Source organism: Bufo bufo, chromosome 3 (genome assembly GCF_905171765.1).
Source record: "Bufo bufo chromosome 3, aBufBuf1.1, whole genome shotgun sequence".
NCBI classification, from domain to species: domain Eukaryota; kingdom Metazoa; phylum Chordata; class Amphibia; order Anura; family Bufonidae; genus Bufo; species Bufo bufo.
This window is the reverse complement of record NC_053391.1, coordinates 594,606,248-594,626,271: the sequence shown is the minus strand read 5'-3', so window position 1 is coordinate 594,626,271 and position 20,024 is coordinate 594,606,248. Positions and strand designations below refer to the sequence as shown.

At 42.8% G+C, this 20,024-nt stretch overlaps 1 protein-coding gene across 1 annotated transcript in view; it reads right to left on the bottom strand.

The window, feature by feature from the left end:
• Nucleotides 1-2,027: 2,027 nt before the first annotated feature.
• TMEM106C (transmembrane protein 106C) overlaps nucleotides 2,028-20,024 on the bottom strand; it is a 47,084-nt gene continuing 29,087 nt past the window's right edge. Inside the window, exons 5-8 of the mRNA XM_040425884.1 lie at nucleotides 9,108-9,248; nucleotides 7,138-7,187; nucleotides 3,820-3,873; nucleotides 2,028-2,362 (exon numbers count right to left, since the gene is read on the bottom strand). Coding sequence (XP_040281818.1) covers nucleotides 2,239-2,362; nucleotides 3,820-3,873; nucleotides 7,138-7,187; nucleotides 9,108-9,248 — 369 coding nt within the window. The 3' untranslated portion in view covers nucleotides 2,028-2,238. The remainder of the gene's footprint in view (nucleotides 2,363-3,819; nucleotides 3,874-7,137; nucleotides 7,188-9,107; nucleotides 9,249-20,024) is intronic.

The following is a 20,024-nucleotide window of genomic DNA, read 5'->3' as shown; positions in this document are numbered from 1 at the left end:
CCTATTCTGAGAATAGACCATCAATCCTGGAAACCCCTTTAAAGATAAAGTAAACATAACTGTCAGCACAAAGGTTAATACCACACATTCAGTGAGACTCCTACATTTTACATCGTAGACAAAGAAACATAATACTTCATGGAAAAAAAAGCTTGCAGCAATAAGTACCTGTAGCTTTTCTGGTACAAGTACTGCGGCAGTTAAATTTTGTTATTTAGCTTGGGACACACTGCTATTTATTGTGCTAAACGACGTGGCACTATGGGTCCAATTTAACCCATTAAGGTCAGGACGATGTCTTACAGTAGCCATACATTTTTTATGTTTCAGTTCACATAGCCCTATGAGGGCTTGTATTTTGTACTTTGTAATGGCACCATTTTATCCTGCCTAGGCTAAAACAATAGAGTGCTTACAGTGATTCCACATTTATATAGTTTTTCTTGTGTTTTAATACTTTAAGGCCATATACACCTTTGGAGGCATTTTTTTTAAAAATTGTATTGTACTCATTTTGAGCGAGAAATCATTTTTTAAAATGGTCTTTATTAAAAATGTTGAACCCCTATCCCTGTGCAGCCTTGAGTTTCTCTCCCTCTGAATTTTCACTCTGTCCCGTCAGGCAGCTCAGGTGACGGCTCCTTATCCCGGATCTCTGACCTCCTAAACACTCATTATAGCTCAATTTTTATCTTACTGATAAGAATGTGGTTTAAATAACAGGCTTATGACCTTTTAGTAATTTAGAGATGAGGTTTATTAGATGATCAGCAGAAAGTGAAAGTACCATTCACACAGCTAGACAAGCAGTTAACCCTTTGTGCTAGAATGGCTCAATACTTTTAATAAAAGATAATTTTTAGCCCAAAATGAGTAAAATGCAATAAAAAAAACATGCCCCCAAAAGGTGTATATAGCCTTTAAAAAAATGAAATAAAACTTTGGAAAAAAATGAATTTTTCTTTGCTTCGGCATATATTTAGACTTTTTTATGACAATTATCATTTGGGATAAATATGTTTATATTTTTATGGTACTGGCATTTTAAAACACGCCGATGCAAATTATCTTTATTTTTTGAAGGTTTATTTTTATTATGGGGAAAAGGTGATTAGAATTTAAATTTTTTTTATTTATTTTTAAACATATTTTAAAGGGGTTCTGCAGTTTGTTTAAACTGATGATCTATCCTCTCGATAGATCATCAGCATCCGATCGGCAGGACCCGGGACCCCCGCCGATCAGCTGTTTGAGAAGGCAGCGGTGCTCGAGGAGTGCTGCGGCCTTCTCTTGGTTTCTCTCAGGCCCAGTGACGTCACGAATAGTATCAACTGGCCTGGGCGCGGCTAAGCTCTGTTCACTTGAATGGAGCTTAGCTCCGCCCAGGCCATTGATACTAGTCGTGACGTCACTGGGCCAGCGGTAAACAGTGAGAAGGCCGCGGAGCTCCTGGAGCGCCGCTGCCTTCTCAAACAGCTGATCGGCAGGGGTCCTGGGTGTCGGACCCCCGCCGATCAGATAGATACTGATGATCCATCCAGAGGATGGATCATCAGTTTAAACCAGGCATGCTCAACCTGCGGCCCTCCAGCTGTTGTAAAACTACAACTCCCACAATGCCCTGCTGTAGGCTGTTCAGGCATGCTGGGAGTTGTAGTTTTGCATCAGCTGGAGGGCCGCAGGTTGAGCATGCCTGGTTTAAACAAACTGCAGAACCCCTTTAACTTGCTTGTCCCAAAGACTGTAATGAATTAACATTGCAGCCTATGGGAGTTGCACTATGTTCCTATGGACTGGCTCTTCTAATCACCATGAATCAGAACAGTTTGTGCCCCAGACACACACCGTACCAGGGAAAGCAGCTTCATATGCCAAATCACAGACATCAGCGGTTTAAAACAGCAGAAAACCAGTGGAAAGGCGCCTGCTGCACTCAGGAGAGAGAGAGTCATTTTTAAACATCGGACTTCCGCTGTGCATGTATGGCGGATGTCCTGAAAAGGTTAATGAAATAAGATTTAAAACTGTGAATGTTCTGGTCTTTAATTACTAGAAAACATTTTACAATTGATTAAAATAAAGCACAAAGAAGGGGAGCACCAGTGCAATAAAAGTGCCAGTGCAGATTCCAGAACTTTGTAATGTAAACATGAGTGCCAGGCTGGTGCAGATGTACCGTCGATTTATCATTTCTGTAGATGACTCACAGGGGCAAGACAGCATATTGCTGATTATGCTTTAGTTACTTAATAAAGCATGGTGGTCGGTCAATATTGTTGAATTTGCACCACAATCGATGTATTGGTAAGTCTCCAGGGAGCTTTGCGAGGTGTGCCCGACGTAAGAGAATTTCACCGAAGTTCTGCAAGAGGGAAAGGACAAATTAGAAATCCAGTTTAAAAATGTTTCACCTCTGCACCACTCATAGTACATTTATAAAAATTTACATTTTAGTCTGTCAAATGAACAAAAACATTTTTTGGAAGGTTCAGCCATACACAGAATGGTCTCGTCAACACTATTTGACAGCTATTGGCCTGTATGCACAACAGGGTCTGATCCTTACTTAAAAGGGTTGTCTGGAATTTATTTATTCCCCCAGAAACATTTATGCCTTTTCTTTTTTTGCTGTATTTTACGCCGCCCTTGCCAAGACTACTTAATGGGAGTGTGGTGAGGGTGCAGTGAGGGCAACTGGCATAAATAAGGACCGAAATCTACGGCAGCTCCGAGTGGCTGTAGATTTAATCCCGGCACACAGAGAGCCAGAGGAGACCGGCGTCTCGTCATAAATTACATTCCTCCTCCGGCAGTGCAGGAGCTATCAAGGTCGGCATGTGCTCAGATGTCTACATACTAGAACCTAATAAAAGCAGTACTGTCCCGTTTGATGGATATGGATACTATACAACGCTTTGGATTTGCAGCACCAAAATCTGCAGCTATTTAGTCATGTGTAAACCCAGGTTTAAAGGGCACAGAATGGCAAGATAAGGGCCCTTCTACAAAATCAGAAAGGATAAATGCTCATTCCTGATCATTGCCCCATATTAAACATGCCACCATTCACTTGACAAACGAGCAAATACCCGTTTGTCTGGTGGTTGCATCTTTCATGCAGCTGCAAAATTGTCATTTATTGGCAACACACTGGCATGGTGCTGACAATTTGCAAACTGAATGGGGAAGAAATGATCATACTAATGACCATCCGTCCAACATTCGAGGTGCATAAGCCCATATCCAACTGCTGATTGACTTGCATCTCGTCGATCTGGGCGGAATCTGGCATCTGTAAAAGGAACCAAAACTTCAATCTCAGGGCCAGGATCAAAGACAAACAATTATGAGGCTGATTATAGAACAATAAAAACCGACCATATCCTCATCAAGTAGTATTCAAAAGTTAGAATCTATGAGCTCATAGATACTAAAAACAACTACAGAACTCCAGAAACAATTAAAAGAATTAAAATCTATTATAATTTTTTTTTTATAAATACATTATATAACAATTGAAAAAAACATCAGGCGAAAGAAGAAAATAGGCTAGATGGAAAAGCCAATACAGGAAGATACCTGGGACATCCACAAAATAATAACACTTCCATACTAAGATAAAACATGATAATATAGTGGTCTAATACTTGAACTGGATAACAGCAGTAGCATGGTAGCATTTTTTAGGTTCCCTACACATACAAACTCTTTGTACTTTCCAATGACAGTTTGGTAATCTAAACTATTCGATAATCTACCAAATACTTCAATATTAAGAAATACAGAAAATACAAGTAAAACAAAATAAGCTGTACATACCGCACAAAAACAACAATGTTGTGCACTTTAACTGTGGGCAGAGTGCAGAAGTTACTGGGAAAAAAAAGAAGCAAAAAGGAAATTAAACAAGGAATATCCCTTCCCCTTACAAACATAATTATAGGCCCCTATTTATCAAAAGCAGTGATAAGCAGGGTGCTCTAGTGATGACAGAAAATCAGTCCTCACCTCTCCTGTGTTCTATCCTATCCCTTAGGCTAGTTTCACACCAGCTCTTGAAAGCTGCGGCAGGCTGTTTCCTGCCAGAGCTCTCTGGATCCGGCATTGCTGCAGGCTGCTGATTATATTGGGGACCGGTGGAAATCCGGCCGCAACCCAGCAAATATGCCAAGGATCGGCCAGACTAAAACCGCTGCGCACAGTGTGATCTGCCAGGTTGTGGCCGGATCTTTGCCAGTCCTCTGGGCCAGCGAGCATTCAGGCACCAGAGAGCTCCAGCAGGCTGCCTGCCAGAGCTCTAAACACTAGTGGGAAACTAGCCGTGTACTAGGTATCTTCATGCTGCTCCAAGACCCTTAGCTACAATGCTTGAAACTGTGCTGCACATGCTCAGTAGTGAAGACCAGAGGGAGGACATTCACCACTGGACATGCCTGCAGTCATCTCAGAAAGACAGCATTAAAAAGGTATTGTCTGGGAATAAGTTACTTTTCACAGGTTACCACAGACTGCCTATGCTATGGTTAGAAATCCTACTTACCTACTCCCCGTCGCTCTGGTCCTGCGAGTTGGCTCCCGTGTATATCCATCTTCCGGTCAGTGGCTTGTTTACTTCCTCCACTGCAAGTGCAAAGTCATCTGCTCACTGCAGCCAATGGCTGGCTTCAGTAGTGATGTGCCTCTTTTGGGAAGAAAAGGATGCCAATGAGCTTTTAACAAGCTCTGCCTCTAATGCCATTAGATGTAAGGCAGCTATGCTATAAGTCAATGTTTGACTCTTTAAATAGGCCTTGAGACATGACTCGGAGGGCGCTTTCCCCGCAAGGAGAGATTGTAACCCCCAAATCCTGACCTAGGCCTCTCACCCAGTTAAGCCAGTACTCTCTGCACTGATGAGGGGCAATTACCCCCAAACCAGCTGTATGCAGATGGGGTGCTGGCTTATTTAATATCCTAGTCATGTCTCAAGGCCTATTTAAAGGGTCGAACATTGACTTGTAGGAGAGCTGCCCTACAGCTGGTGGCATTATAGGCAGAGCTTGTTAAGAGCTCATTTGCACCCCTTCTGTGCCTCTTTTGGACACATCACATCTAAATCCAGTCATTGGCTGCAGCGTATACATGCCCATGCCAGGGAGGAAGTAAACAAGCCGCAGATCAGAAGACAGACACACAGGAGCCAGTGTGCAGGACTGGAGCAGGTAAGTATGAATCTTTCCATAGAGGAGGCAGGCTGCTGGCACCAGCGAGACAACCCCTTTAGGACAAGCACTGACTATAGCAGCTACACCTTTCACATGTTTCTTCCATTCCCATATAATCCTCTGCATTTCCAGGACATACCGTACATATGCATCTATTCTAACCTTTTCTAAGAACAAATCCATAGATTTCTTAACACTATTAAGTGTTTTGCAGTTTCCGTACAGGAATGAAAAAAATAAACATAAAAATCTGAAATTGCATTCCAATAAATATGTTTTGTGCTCCAGTAGCCTGATTACTTACAGGATAGTAAGAAAAAGTCTGTTACCATTTTACTGCTGTAAATGTATTACTAAATTATGGGCCATTTATGAAGGAGTTGGAGTGTGATAAAATACAGGATTCAGAAGTCAGAGTTTTGGCTTACCGACTCCACAGCCCCTTTTTGAAATATCACTTTTCATTTTAAGCTGTCATACAAGGTTGTGTTAGTCGACATAGAAGTGCTGATTGGCAATTAAACTAGCATTTGCTGTAGAAGGGTAAAAAAAAAAATTTAAAAAAAAGGAAAAAAAAAAATAAACTCCCAAACTTGCACTGTAAAATGATTAAACTAAAATGATAAAAGGTCTCGAGACCCGATATCAGTATCTGCTGGGCAGTTGGATGCAGCCTATTGTTCTCTATAGGTAGCGATAAGACCATACAGCTCTTCAATCATTATTCCACACTCCCTAGTTGTTAGGTCACCTCCTGCCTATTATTGGGACCTGTTGCCTCTTTTTTTCTAAAACCTTTTCTTTTTCTTGTTGCCTGTCCCAAGCAGATACCAGCACTTTTCCCCCTAATCGGTCCCTCCTCTGTTTTAGCACCTAATATGTAAGTGACCAGTAAAGGTACCAGGGGAGGAGACCTCCGCTCTCCATAGTGGGCATATAATTCTTCCAGTCTGTGATGCTGTCCAATCGCTATGGACCACTTCACAGCTGGGAAGGAGAGGTGCTGTTCTCGCGAGAACACCTATGTAAGCGAGAACTTCTGGAGCCAATGCCATTGTTAGAAGAGCAGAAGACGCAACAGGCAAAAGAGAAGAAAAACAGGCGATCTAGCACTCGGATCTTCCATTCCTCTACTCTTCTGCCCGTCGCATCTTCTCCTCTCGTCACAATGGCGTTGTCCCTGGAATTACTCACTTACATAGGGGGTTCTCACGAAAACAGCATGTCTTCTTCCTGGCTGTGAAGGAGCCTGCAGCGATTAGACCGCGACACAGACAGGGGGAAGAATACACCCACTGAGGAGAGCAGAGGTCTACTCCAGGTACCTTTACTGGCCAAATACATACTAGGCACCAAATCGGAGAGGGGAGGGGGGCAATGCAGCAGAACGGAGGGGCAGATTGAAAAATAAAATAAAATGCTGGAATCTGCTTAGGACAACAATAATAGATATTCGGTTAAAAAAATAAAAATAAAAAAAGACAGGTGTCCTTTAAAAATATTTCCTACAGCTGTCATGATCATGGCGATCTACAGTTTTCTCTGGTATGTTCCATTATTTAGGAGCAAAAATCCTTATAAATACAGGCCAGGACGACAAAGAAAGAGCAGTTCTTTCATCCAGCTTTAGGGGGCATATTTTTCCACTGTGCATTTAGAATGCAAAAGGTGAAATTCACAGCAAGACCGCATCAAAATTTGCAATTAACAAATGTGGATTCATTTCAGTGGGTCAAATCCACAGCAAATATGTGGCAAAGCTACATGATGGATTCACGGCCGTCAAATCAACGGTGAAAAAATACGGCAAGTGTTAATCTCCCTTCTATACGGCAATAAACTAACAATTACCCAAACAGGCCTAGTGTCCACGCGAATTAACGTGCCCTGTTTTCTATGTTGCGCTGTTAGAGCGTTGTCATTCTATACTTACTATAAATAAGACAGAATTCCACCTAACTCCAACTTCACTGTGAAATTCACCTAAAAAAATAAAAAATAAAAAATTACCTCATAAAATCACTTGCATTATACTCTAGGATACATACATAATTTTGCAGAACTTTTCATGATCATTTTAATGATCACAAGCATAGCAGCCTAGGCCTATTGCACACGACCGTATGGTTTTTTCAGCGTTTTTTTCGGTCCGCAAAAAAATGCATCCGCAAAAAATAAGGGTGACATCCATGTGTATTCCGTATTTTGCGGAACGGAACAGCCGGCCCCTAATAGAACAGTACTATCCTTGTCCGTTATGCGGACAATAATAGGACATCTTCTATCCTTGAATGGAATAGAAAAACGGAAATAAGGAAACGTAATGCATACGAAGTATATTCCGTTTTTTTTGCGGACCCATTGAAATGAATAGTTCCGTATACGGACTGTACACGGAACGCAAAAAACGGAACGGAAACAGAAAAAAAAAAAAACACGTTTGTGTGCATGAGGCCTTAATCAAATCTTATCTAGGTGTAATAAAATAAAATACCATACTAATACATAGTATGTACTAAAATGGTAAAAAAGTTAAAAAAAAATTAAAATAAAACCTGACAGCTCGTTTATGTTATAGAAACCGACCACAGTACCTTCTTCATACATATGGTGATCCAGAAGTGACTCTTGATGCTTTTTTGTAACTTGTAAGTTTGTAGAAAATGCACTTTTATTCTTGCTCTCCACATATGCAAAAAAATAATAATTCAGGCTTACCCCTCTTACCCTCCCCCTCTTCCTGCATCTCCAGGCCAGGGGATGTCATCCCCTATTCTCACGTGCTCCTGCGCAGACTCTGCTCGCTGTAGAGAGGAGAGCGCTCCCGCCCTACGGCACATGTGTAGTGAAGAGCTGAAGCTTGGCGCTATAGTGCACTATTTACTGGGCATGCACCATATAGGAGAGCGAACGAAGCTTGCCCGGGATCTCTTGAGAACAGGGGAGGAGGTTTTCTAGCCTGGAGATGTCAATCAGCATGTGGGAGAATGGGGGCAGGCAAAGCCTGACCATGAGGAGGCTTGGCCCGGCCTCCTTGACTTTAAAAAACTAATTTGCATATGACAAACAAGAATAGGAGTGCATTTTCTGCAGATTTACAAATTATATAAAGACATCAAGAGTCACTTCTGGATCACATAAACATATGAAAAAGGCACGGTGGTCAGTTTCTATAACATAAATCAGGTCCCCCTTTAAAAAAAAAAAAAAAAAAAAAAAACACACAGTAAAGCAGCACTCCAGCTAATTTTTGGGACATATAAAAAAGCATTGTAAATAATTTTGTCCCAGCTCAGTTATATCCATACATCTTGATTGCTTTTCCACCTGTCCAGACCTTGCTCTCCTGTGTAGAAGGGAGGTCAGTGTGGCTGATTTCTTGTCAAGTACAGGGTTGCAGCAACATCTATGAAATCCCTCCTGGCAGCTTCCAGGTACCGTACTTCCTCTTCCCCACCAAGTTCCTCTGTACATCTCCCATATATAGTGCTGCTAAAGTATAATTTCTGCCCTAAGGGTCCAGGAATGCAATGATGTGATAGGCGAGTCCATACAATGACTGCAGCTCTAAAAGTTCCATGACATTATCTGTGTGTGCTGTGTGCAGAATCCCCAGTGTATTTCTATTAGAAATTTGCTGGAGTGTTTTTTCAACATCCAGTCTAACCTTTGTCTCTCCTGCCTATTCCCCCGTGTTTCAATGTACTCTAGGTTCTTAATTTACATTATTGTACTATTTTGCACAGATGTATTCATATGTAGGGTAAACAGCCTTCATGATTGATACTACATAAAAAATAAAAAAAAACTAAGAACAGTGTTACTCAAGCAGTAGTAGCGCTAGTCATTAGACTTGTGATATATAGATGGCATTTTAACATGATAGTTATATGGTAACTATACCAGTTTCTCACTGAGCGGCTGGATGACAGACACGTTACTCTGCTGCTGGGTTCCAATCACTGTGTTCATGTACTGTACTTGGCTTATAAGACTGTCCACAGAGATTGAATAGAAGTTGGAATTTGTTATATGTAGAGTGCTCTGCAATTGAGAGGAAACAAAAGAAGATCAGTCAAAATCCTACAAATGTTACCTACCCTTGAACTGTTGTCAAGCTTTTCAATGCGTGCACGTAATGCAAACTATTCTTTAGTGTTTAGCAAACAAACATTCACACCAATAGCAATTCATCCATATACTTGTATTATAGCAATCACTCTGTATACCATTGTGTAGAAGTACATTCTCAAATGGGTAATTTCTTTACGAATAACAAGTCACAAGGATAGATTCTGCACTTTCCTTTTCAAACTCTAAATATCCCTTTCAATTCTGCAGTGAGCTCAATTTTCAGTACTAATTAGTAAAATAGAAAACCGAGGGGCACTCTAACTAGAAACACATGGACCTTTGCAGAAATTGACAATATATTATATATATATATATATATATACATACACATGTACACACACACACATACATACACACACTTCTGTGATATATTGCTACAATACGTGACATATTGAATAACCTCATTGGAGTATTATACCCCACAAATAATAGGGACATTGAAACAATTGAGACTATATATTCCCAGCAGAGACAGCATAGGACAATATCCTGGAAATTTATGTGAACTAAGGGAAAACTATTCCATTAAATAGGGGTCTAATTATACTATGTAGTAATAGAATATCTGCAAATAGGGGGACATCTGTCTGAGAAAATATAGTCTACAGACCCATGTTTTTATTATTGTTCGATATGGTATAATGTTCCGATATTCATATTCTTATTTTATTTTCTGCTATTATTGCTAAAATAAAGGGTTTTATATTGTCAATTTCTGCAAAGGTCCATGTATTTCTAGTTAGAGTGCCCCTCGGTTTTCCATTTTACTATTTACGGCTTTTATACAGTATTGGGGAGTACCATGAGGTGTGCACCAGTCCACTATCTGGGATTTAGGTAGAGCCACCGTTCTTTTAATAAAATACCACAATAAAATACATTGCAAAGCATAAAAAAAATTTATAGCATAAAGCTCAAAAGGATAGCTCATAAAGTGAGCAGCTAATACAATATACACAGTTTTGCAAATGCTTTTCCACAATCAGGGCCTTGTACTGTAGCTAGACAAAGGATCTTGTGCATTGATGTGGTAATGACTGGGGGAAGATTCATTAATACCTACATCCTTTGTCTTAGAATGTGAATATGATGGGTTACATGCGCTTGCAGAGCTGCCTGGGGAGAAGGGGAGTGGGCTTCATTACACAGCTGTTTAGTGTAATATGAGGAGATCCTGCACCTCGTTCCTGTCAGGCTGCTCAGCCATGATGACATATCGGCAGGATTGCACCATTACTATCCCCTGTACAGCAGGGCTTCTCAGCTACAACAAGCAGTAATGTAGTGATCCTGATATACCATCACGGCCAAACAGCACAGTATATAGCAAGGCACTGCCTCCATCATCGCCTCAGACATCTCTGCAAGTAGGGGCAACCAGTTTCTATTTAAATTCTAGGTTGGGTTACTGGAGTCCATCTTGTACAATTTCTTGTGAACCCCTTTAACACACCTCCAATCTGTAGACACACACACACACACACACACACACACAATATGGATAGAACTATTAGGAGACATCTCTCAATCATTGAATTCAGGTGTTTAATTCAGTCCCATTGCCACAGGTGTATAACATCCAGCCTCTAGCCATGCTGTCTGCCTTTACAAACATTTGTGGAAGAAGAGCTCACTGAATTCCAGTGTGATCCTGTAATAAGATGTCACTGCTGTAACAAGTTAATTAATGAAATTTCTACCCTCCCATTCTTCAATCAACTGTGAGTGGTATTATTATAAAATGGAAGCGTTTAGGAACCAAAGAAACTCAGCCATGATGTGAAGACCATGTAAAGTTACAGAGCAAAGTGCACAAAAGTTAACAACCCTCTGCTGAGTCCAAACCTCCTCTGGCATTAACATCAGCACTAAAACTGGGCACCAGCAGCTTCATGGCATGGGTTTCCATGGTCAAGCAGGTACATACATGTAAGCCTTACATCATCAAGCACAATGCCAGGCATCAGAAGGAGTGGTGTAAAGCACTGTCACTAGACTCTGGAGCAGTGGAAATGAGTTCTGTGAAGTGATGAATCACGCTGCTCTATCTGGCAGTCTGATGGACGAGTCTGCGTTTGGCAAGTGCCAGAAGAATGTTACCTACCTGACTGCACTGTGCCAACTGTAAAGCTTGGTGGAGGAGGGATAATGTAGGAATGTATTTCAGGGGTTGGCCTAGGACCCTTATCTCCAGTGAAGGGAAAGAAATAATTACTCTTACCGGTAATAGATTCTTCCGATAATCCTCCTATAAGTGCCGTTGTGGAGGCTAACAGAGTAATAGGATCAGGGAGGGACAGCAGCAGAAAGTACCCTGCGCCCAAATGATAAGTCCTGGTTTTTAAGGATGTCCAGTCTGTAGTGATTGAAAAATGTCATAGGATTGGCCCAAGTTGCGTCTCTACATATCTGTTCTAATGATACTGATGCCGCCTCAGCCCATGAGGATGACACTGCTCTGGTGGAGTGAGCCCTTAGCCCAACCGGGGGCTGGAGGTCTTTCTGCAGGTAAGCTAGCTTGATCATATTTTTTATGCGTCTGGATATCGTAGGTTTGCTAGCCCCGCGACCTTTGTTGGGCCCTTGGTACTGTAGGAACAGTTGGTCCGAGTGCCTGAAGGATGAGGTTCTGTTGAGGTAGCAGATTACAACCCTTCTTACATCCAAGTTGTGATATTTCTTCTTTTTCCGAAGTTGGTGAAGGACAGAACAAGGGCAGCGATCCTACCTGAGGTAGAAGTAAGGCTGGGCAATGTTTCAGAATTATGTGGTCATCGAGGATCGTTAGATATGGAGGTTTATACGAAAAAGCTTGATCTCCCCAACTCTTCTGGCAGTTGTAATGGCCGTAAGGAACGCGGTCTTCAACGTGAGAAGTCTCAAGGATATTTCTTCTATTGGCTCAAATGAAGGAGACATTAAGACAGATAACACTAAGTTAAGGTCCCAGGGAGCAACGGTAGGACGGGCTACAGGGGTCTCTCACAGCACCTTTAAGAAAACGCTTTACTAGAGAGGACTCTGCCAACTTGAGGTAAAAAAATGCACTTAGGTCTGACACCTGCACTCTAAGGGTTGCTGGTCTGAGGCCTTTGTCAAGTCCAGCTTGGAGGAACTGCAGAATTTGAGGAATGTCTGGCAAAATTACGTCACCCGTGAATTTTTAAAAAAACTTTTCAGGTCCGCAGATAATTCTGGATGTTATGGGTTTTCGGCTGAGCATAAGAGTGGAGATAACTGAATCCAAGAGTCCCTTCTTTTTTAAGGTGTTGCGCTCAGTCTCCAGGCCGTCAAGTTCAAGTGTTTGACGTTTGGGTGATTTACTGGGCCTTGATGAAGGAGATCCAGTACGGATGGGAGAATCCAGGATTCCCCTGCCGAAAGATGAAGTAGCAGGGGGAACCAGGATCTTCTCGGCCAGTGAGGGGCTATAAAGATTACCTTGGTCTTTTCTTCCTGCACCTTCATGAGAGTCTTTGATATTAGGCTGAAGGGAGGAAAGGCGTAAAGAAGACAGTCTGGCCATGGTCAGGATAGGGCATCTATCCATAGTGGCTGGTCCCTTTGGGAGAGGGAACAGAACTGTTTGGTCTGTTCGTTGGTCTTTGTCACAAAGAGATCTATTTTTGGAGTCCCCCACTTGAGACACAACCGATGAAATATTTGCAGATTTAGGGACCAATTCCCTTCTTTCAGAGTGACGGCTGAGGAAGTCGGCCAAGGAATTTTCTTCTCCTCTGACATGCAAGGCTGTAAAGGGAAATAAGGTTGCTTTCTGCCCAGGAAAAAATCTTGTCGTTTACAGCTGCTAGGGAGCGACTCCTGGTTCCTCCCTGTTTGTTTAAATAGGCGACCGTAGCAGTATTGACTAAAACAAACAAGTGGAAGTAATGTACCAAAATATCATTTATTATAAAATATAAAGTATTGGGAAACAACAGGATGGTATACAGTATACGGAGAAGCAGAGGGCCAATGACACCATTAAATTACCAGTCAACCTGTGCAATGTGGAACACAGATCAGTACAGTCAAAAAATCAGGGCATTAACTCAAGGATGACCAGGATAGCATGACACAGAGGATAGCCGTGATGAGGCTATGTACAAAAAGTACAAGTGACCATACTTGGTAAACCATGAGTAATCCCTCACATCCCAAAATACATAGGCACCGAAACAAACCGGTATAATAGTGAGTCCACAATGAGAGTCAATATCAGAGTCTCAAAGGTAGCAACATGCACCTAAAAGTAAGGGACCCACTATGGATGTATACGGGGGTACCCAGTGGGAAATGTAAGGCTGTACTAGTAACAGGACGTACCTGAAGACATGGTGATAAATGGGATGCCAGACCCTGAGCGCGAGACCTCGACGCGCGTTTCACCTCAGCGGCTTCGTCAGGAGGTACTAAGTGATATACAGGCAGGGTATATATAGGCTAGAATTGGGGTGGGACGATAGGGAGGTATTACCTGGATGCGAGGCACCTGTGGTCCACACGATCGGCGCGGAGAACTCCATGATCCACGTCCCCGTCTCTCAGCGCGTCCACGTCTGCACACCGCGCATGCGCGGCGCTTACAGACGTCACGGAGCGCGTCGAGATGGCGATGTGCAGCGCATGCGCAGTCCACGGCCCAGTGGAACGCAGGTGACCCGCAACGTCCGGTGGATGGATAAGGGGCTGAAGATGGGCGCAATCGCGTGAGTGATGTAGCCAGTACTGCAAACACCACACTTCTATATATCCATATTGGGTCCCGTATAAGCTATGATGCATAAAACCAGCGAAAAGGACTTGCCAAGTGAAAAAGTGAGAAAAGATATATATGTGTGTATGGGACAGAAACCATACATCTAACTATATGCAAATAAGTACTCTGACACGCCCACACAGTGGGACCTGCAGTGAATAAGAAGTGTACAGAGGAACCATAATAAATGGAACCGAAGTGCCGTGTGTGAGTGGTGAGAAGGATACAAAAAGAAAAAAGGAGAAAAAGAAGAATATAACGATTATATGTGAATGCATGTATACTCCATACAATGATATGCATATAATATGAATAATTATATACTCCGTACAGTGATCTGCATATAATCCATGTAATCCATAATCAATATCAAAAACATAATAAAAATATTCATAATTAACAATATAGTATACAATATATAGCAATATATCACATGATTAAAACATAATTCATATGGATCAAAAAATGGAAAAAATAGGAATAGTATCATATAAAATGAATGTACAATCAGTGCAATGATGTACCTGTGATCAAACATGATCAATGTGAATCAATGGTAGACCACACGTACAGTACTAAGAATAAATGCGATAATACGATTATTCGTCAAGACATGATCCCTATAATTCAAAACAGGATTATATATTCCTAATTGAAAGGAAACATATCGTATAGGCATGAAAAGTGAGTGTATACAGTGACAATTAATAAATATAGAAAGTGAAATAAGTTCACTAGTGCTCAAAGAAGCCGCATGGTAGGTGCATCAAGGAATGGTTAGAGGACTACATCAATAATAACAAAAGTATGGGGTGGGAGTGTCCGGGGCGGCACCACCGGCGGCAATGGCCGCCCATGGGGTCGACCCAGACACTCCCAACCCAACAGGGATGGATGAAATCAAAATAACCCAGGCTATAGGGACCAAAGGTCCATCAGTAAAACCCCACCAACAAATGGGACATCACGATATCAAGGCAGGAGATAGCTCTGACACATATATGTGTCAGAGTGGTCATGAACATATGTACGGGGATAATTGTATTCAAAACGGTTCTTTGAGCTCGGGTTCCAGCCACCAGGTGATTTTCTAGCTGGTTCAGCCAAACTGAAAGTGTTCTTGCAGTACAGGTAGAAGCTATACTTGGCCGCAGCATAGCTGTGTTAGTCTCCCATGATTTTTTTAAAAGGCTTTCACACTTTTTGTCCATGGGGTCCCTGAGGAGGCCGGTATCCTCAAAAGGTAGCGAAGTTCTTTTAGAGATCCGGGCTACTGGTGCATCTACCTTTGGGTTTTTTTCCCACAGGTTTGAGTCAGAGTCATCAAAGGGGTATTTGCGTTTAAAGGCGTCCGATATAGCAACCCTTTTTCTGGATCTTTCCACTCCCTAGCAATAAGGGACTTGACATTATTATGAATGGGAAAGGTTCTTTTCTTCCTTTCCCCTAACCCTTGGTACATCTGGTCTTGTACGGAATGAGCCTCCTTCACCTCCTCAATGTTCATAGTTGCTCTGATGATTTTTAAGAGCCCATCTGTCTCTTCCGGCTGAAAGAGGGGTTTACCCGAGTCGTCTTCAGAAGAGGAGGAGTCTGATCCTGAAAAGACTTCCCCTTCATCCAACTCAAACCCGGCGTCAGAGGCTAGAGATCTTTGAGAGGTGGATGGTCTTGGGGATGACGGCATTCTTAAGTCTACTGCCGCATTAACTTCCTCTTTAATTATTGACCTCATAGATTTGAGAAGGGAAGGAGATTCCTCTGAGACAATTTTTTTTGTGCACTTGGGGCACAGATGTTTTTTTGATTTGGAGGAGAGTGCTTTGTGACAAATGGCACATTTTTTCGTGCCAGTTCTCCACCAGGCGGTTTCGGGGTCGCGGTCTCTCTGGCCTAAGATCAACACAGAAAACACAATGGGGAGCACATTTAGAGACCAGCAAAAAAACTATTTGAGAGGCCAGACCCTTCACCGGTGGTGGAAAGCAGCAGGCACCAAGTGCACAATATAAGGTATAGTACAGAATAGCATAACAGCTTTAAGCATATCTCTCCTCTGGGAGGAGGCTTAGCGGGCTGAGGCAGAGGGATCCACGGGCTTTCTTGCGGTGTCCATGTCTCCAGGGCCCAGCATGGTCAAGCGTAGCACGAGGACGCTGTACTGTCTGAGGGGAACTTTTAAATTCCGCGCCGCTGGAGCTCCGCCTTCTCGCAAGATTCTCTTGCCCAAGGAGAATCTCACCCGCTGACGTCAGATCCCGCGATAGTTCCCCGAAACTATCGCGCATGCGCCCGGGGACGCCTGCAAGCAGGACTTACTCCCAGGAACAGGAAGGGAGGCCAAGCGTCCCCGAGGACCCGTTCCCTGCTCCAGCCCTCCCACATAAGTGTGGGGAAGGACCCCAGGAACCGAGGTGAGGCTGGGCGGAAAAGAGAGAGTTTCTTCTGGACTGCAGGAGCGGCTTCCAAGTACGTCCGCCGGACAGGAAACAACGACTGACTAGGTAAGGGGGAGGAGGCCCTTAAATCTTCTGCTTCTACGTCGTTGTTTCCTGTCCAGGGCGGGGACATCCCTCCTATAAGTGCCGTTGTGGAGGCGTTAGGGAAAAATAATGCTTCAGCATGCAAAGACATTTTAGACAATTGTACGTTACCAACTTTTCTGCTCCAGCATGACTGTGCCCCAGTGCACAAAACAAGGTACATAAAAGGCATGGTTGGGCGAGTGTGGTGGGGAAAACCTTGACTGGCCGCACAGAGCCCTGACCTCAACCCCATCTAACACCTTTGGGATGAACTAAAACAGAGATTTTGAACCAGACCTTTTCATCTGATTTCAGTGTCTGACCTCAGAAATGTTGTTCTGGATGAATGGACAAATATTCCTTTAAGACACACTCCAAGATCTTGTAGAAAGCCTTCCAAAGAAGAGTTGAAGCTGTTTTAGCTAAAAAGGGGGAACCAATTCAATATAAATGCTTATGGATTTAGAATTAGGGTACTTTCACACTAGCGTTATTCTTTTCCGGTATTGAAATCCGGTAAAGGGTCTCAATACCGAAAAAAAAAACGCATCAGTTTTGTCCCAATGCATTCTGAATGGAAAGGAATCCGTTCGGTATGCATCAGGATGTCTTCCGCTCCGTCCCTACCGCACTTGCCGGATCCGGCATTAATTTCTATTGAAATGTATTAATACCGGATCCGGCATCAAGTGTTCCGGAAATTGCTGCATCGCCGGATCCGGTTTTTCGGTCTGCGCCTTGCTCAGTTTTTTCTAGCTTTGAAAAAACAAAAATACCGGACAAGTTATTCTGGATGATACCGGAAAGAAAAATCCGGTATTTCAATGCAAATGTCTAATCAATCCGAAAAAATAAATAAAAAGATATCCGTTTGCATACAGATTTCCGGATCCTGCAGGCAGTTTAGATGTCATAAAAGCTCCTGTAGGCATAATGTGTAGGTATCCCAATACTTCTGTCCATATAGTGTATTCCTAGCTCATTATGCCATGTGCAACCAAGACATACAGTGCCTTGAAAAAGTATTCATACCCCTCGAACTTTGACATTTTTTTCACTTTACACCCACAAACCTAAATGTATTTTATTGGGATATTTTTCGCCTTATAAGACGCACCGGGCCATAAGACGCACCTAGGTTTTTGGGGAGGAAAATAAGAAAAAATATATTTTTAACCAAAAGGTGTGCTGTGTGTTTGGTGGGTTTGGAACTAATGGTGGTCTGTGGATGACACTGTTATGGGGGGATCTGTGGATGACGGACACTTATGGGGGGGGATCTGTGGATGACAGACACTGTTATGGGGGGAATCTGTGGATGACGGACACTGTTATGGGGGGGAATCTGTGGATGACGGACACTGTTATGGGGGGGAATCTGTGGATGACGGACACTGTTATGGGGGGGGGGGGGATCTGTGACGGACACTGTTATGGGGGGGGGGGAATCTGTGGTTTGCACTGTTACAGGGGGGGATCTGTGAATGGCACTGTTATATATGTGCCATCCACAGACCCCCCCAGCCCATAACTGTGCCATCCACAGACCCCCCAGCCCATAACTGTGCTATCCACAGATGTCCCCCATAAAAATGTCATCCACAGATCCCCCCCCCCCCCCTCTCCAGTATACAAATATAAGATGTCTTATTCAATTAATAGTTATTAAACATGCCCCCTCACTCCTAATAGTAACTTACATCCTAACCACTTCAGTACAATGCCGGCAGGCAGGCAGGACGGCTGGCGCGTCACTCACTGACGTCACTTGCCTGCGCTGCCTGCTTCATTCATAAAGTAGGCGGCGCAGGCAAGTGACATTAGGGAGTTACGCTGCCGCCCGCCCGGCCTGCCTGCATTCTAATGAAGCGGTTAGGATGTAAGGTACTATTAGGAGTGAGGGGGCATGTTTAATAACTATTAATTGAATAAGACATCTTATATTAGTATACCGGAGCGGCGGGGCTATAGTACACTGACTGCACCGCCCCGCCGCTATTGCCGGCCCCCAGCTCCTCCTCCCAGTCCCTCCCCGAGTCCCCGCTCGCTCGTACATCGCAGCTTGCGATGTAAAACTGCAAGCATTCGCCCCATAAGACGCAGGGGCATTTTCCCCCCATTTTGGGGGGAGAAAAAGTGCGTCTTATGGGGTGAAAAATACAGTATATATGATAGACCAACACAAAGTGGCAAGTATGTGTGAAGTGAAATCCATATATGGTTTTCAAAAAATTTTATAAATAAAAATCTGAAAAGTGTGGCGTGCATTTGGATGCAGCCCCTTGCACCCTTAAATAAAATCCATTGTGACCAATTGCCTTCAGAAGTCACCTACTCAGTAAATAGAGTCCACCTGTATGTACTTTATTCACAATATGACTACAGATGTTCTGTGAAGGCCTCAAAGACTTATTAGAGAACACCAGACAGGTCAGGGATAAAGCTGTGGAGAAGTGTAAAGCGGGAATATCCCAAGCTCTAAACATCTCACAGAGCACTGTTTAATCCATCCTCTGAAAAAAGAAGAAGTATGGCACAACTGCAAACCTACCAAGACATGGTCGTCCACCTAAACCGACAGCCCAGGCAAGAAGAACATTAATTAGAAAAGTAGCCAAGAGTCCCATGTTTACTCTGGAGGAGCTGCAAAAATCCACAGCTCCTCCAGGTTGAAGAATCTGTTCACAGGACAACTATTAGTTGTGTGCTCCACAAATCTGGCCTTTCTGAAAGAGTGGCATGAAGAAAGCCATTTTTGAAAGCAAGCCAGGAGAAACCATTAAAAACCACTAAACAGTGTTGTAAGTGACCTGAATGCAGGAAGCTTCCTTTGTTCTTGGCCGTTATATGAAATAACTACCGGTACATTGTACAAAGTAAACGTATAAAGTATCGCTATACTCATAAGAGTAAGAAGATTGAACTTTACTAAAAAATATTTTAGTTGAAGTAATTAAAGGGGTTGTCACATATGGATAGGGGGATAAATGTCCGATCACAGAACAGGGACCCGTGTTGCTTGCCACTCCATTTAAAAAAGGGGAATAATTGGCGGGGGCCCCACCATTTTGATCCCTGCCGATCAGATGCTTATCCCCCTTCCTGTGGAGAAGGGTTAAGTTGTTGTCATGGGACAATCCCTTTAAATTATTAAAAGAAAAATTTAGAAATATTTCTTGCAACTCTTACCCTAGAGAAAAAAAAAAAAAAAAAGATACTAGCTATATTGCTAGTACCAATACTACATATTGGTATGTTTGGTCTATATATATATTAAAATGGGCTTTCCACATCAACCATCATATATTGTAATGTGCGACAATATCTCACTTTCTTTACTTGGATTGCAGCTATCGTCCAATCCAGAATCCAGTCACATGACCCTTTCCACTATATTCCCTA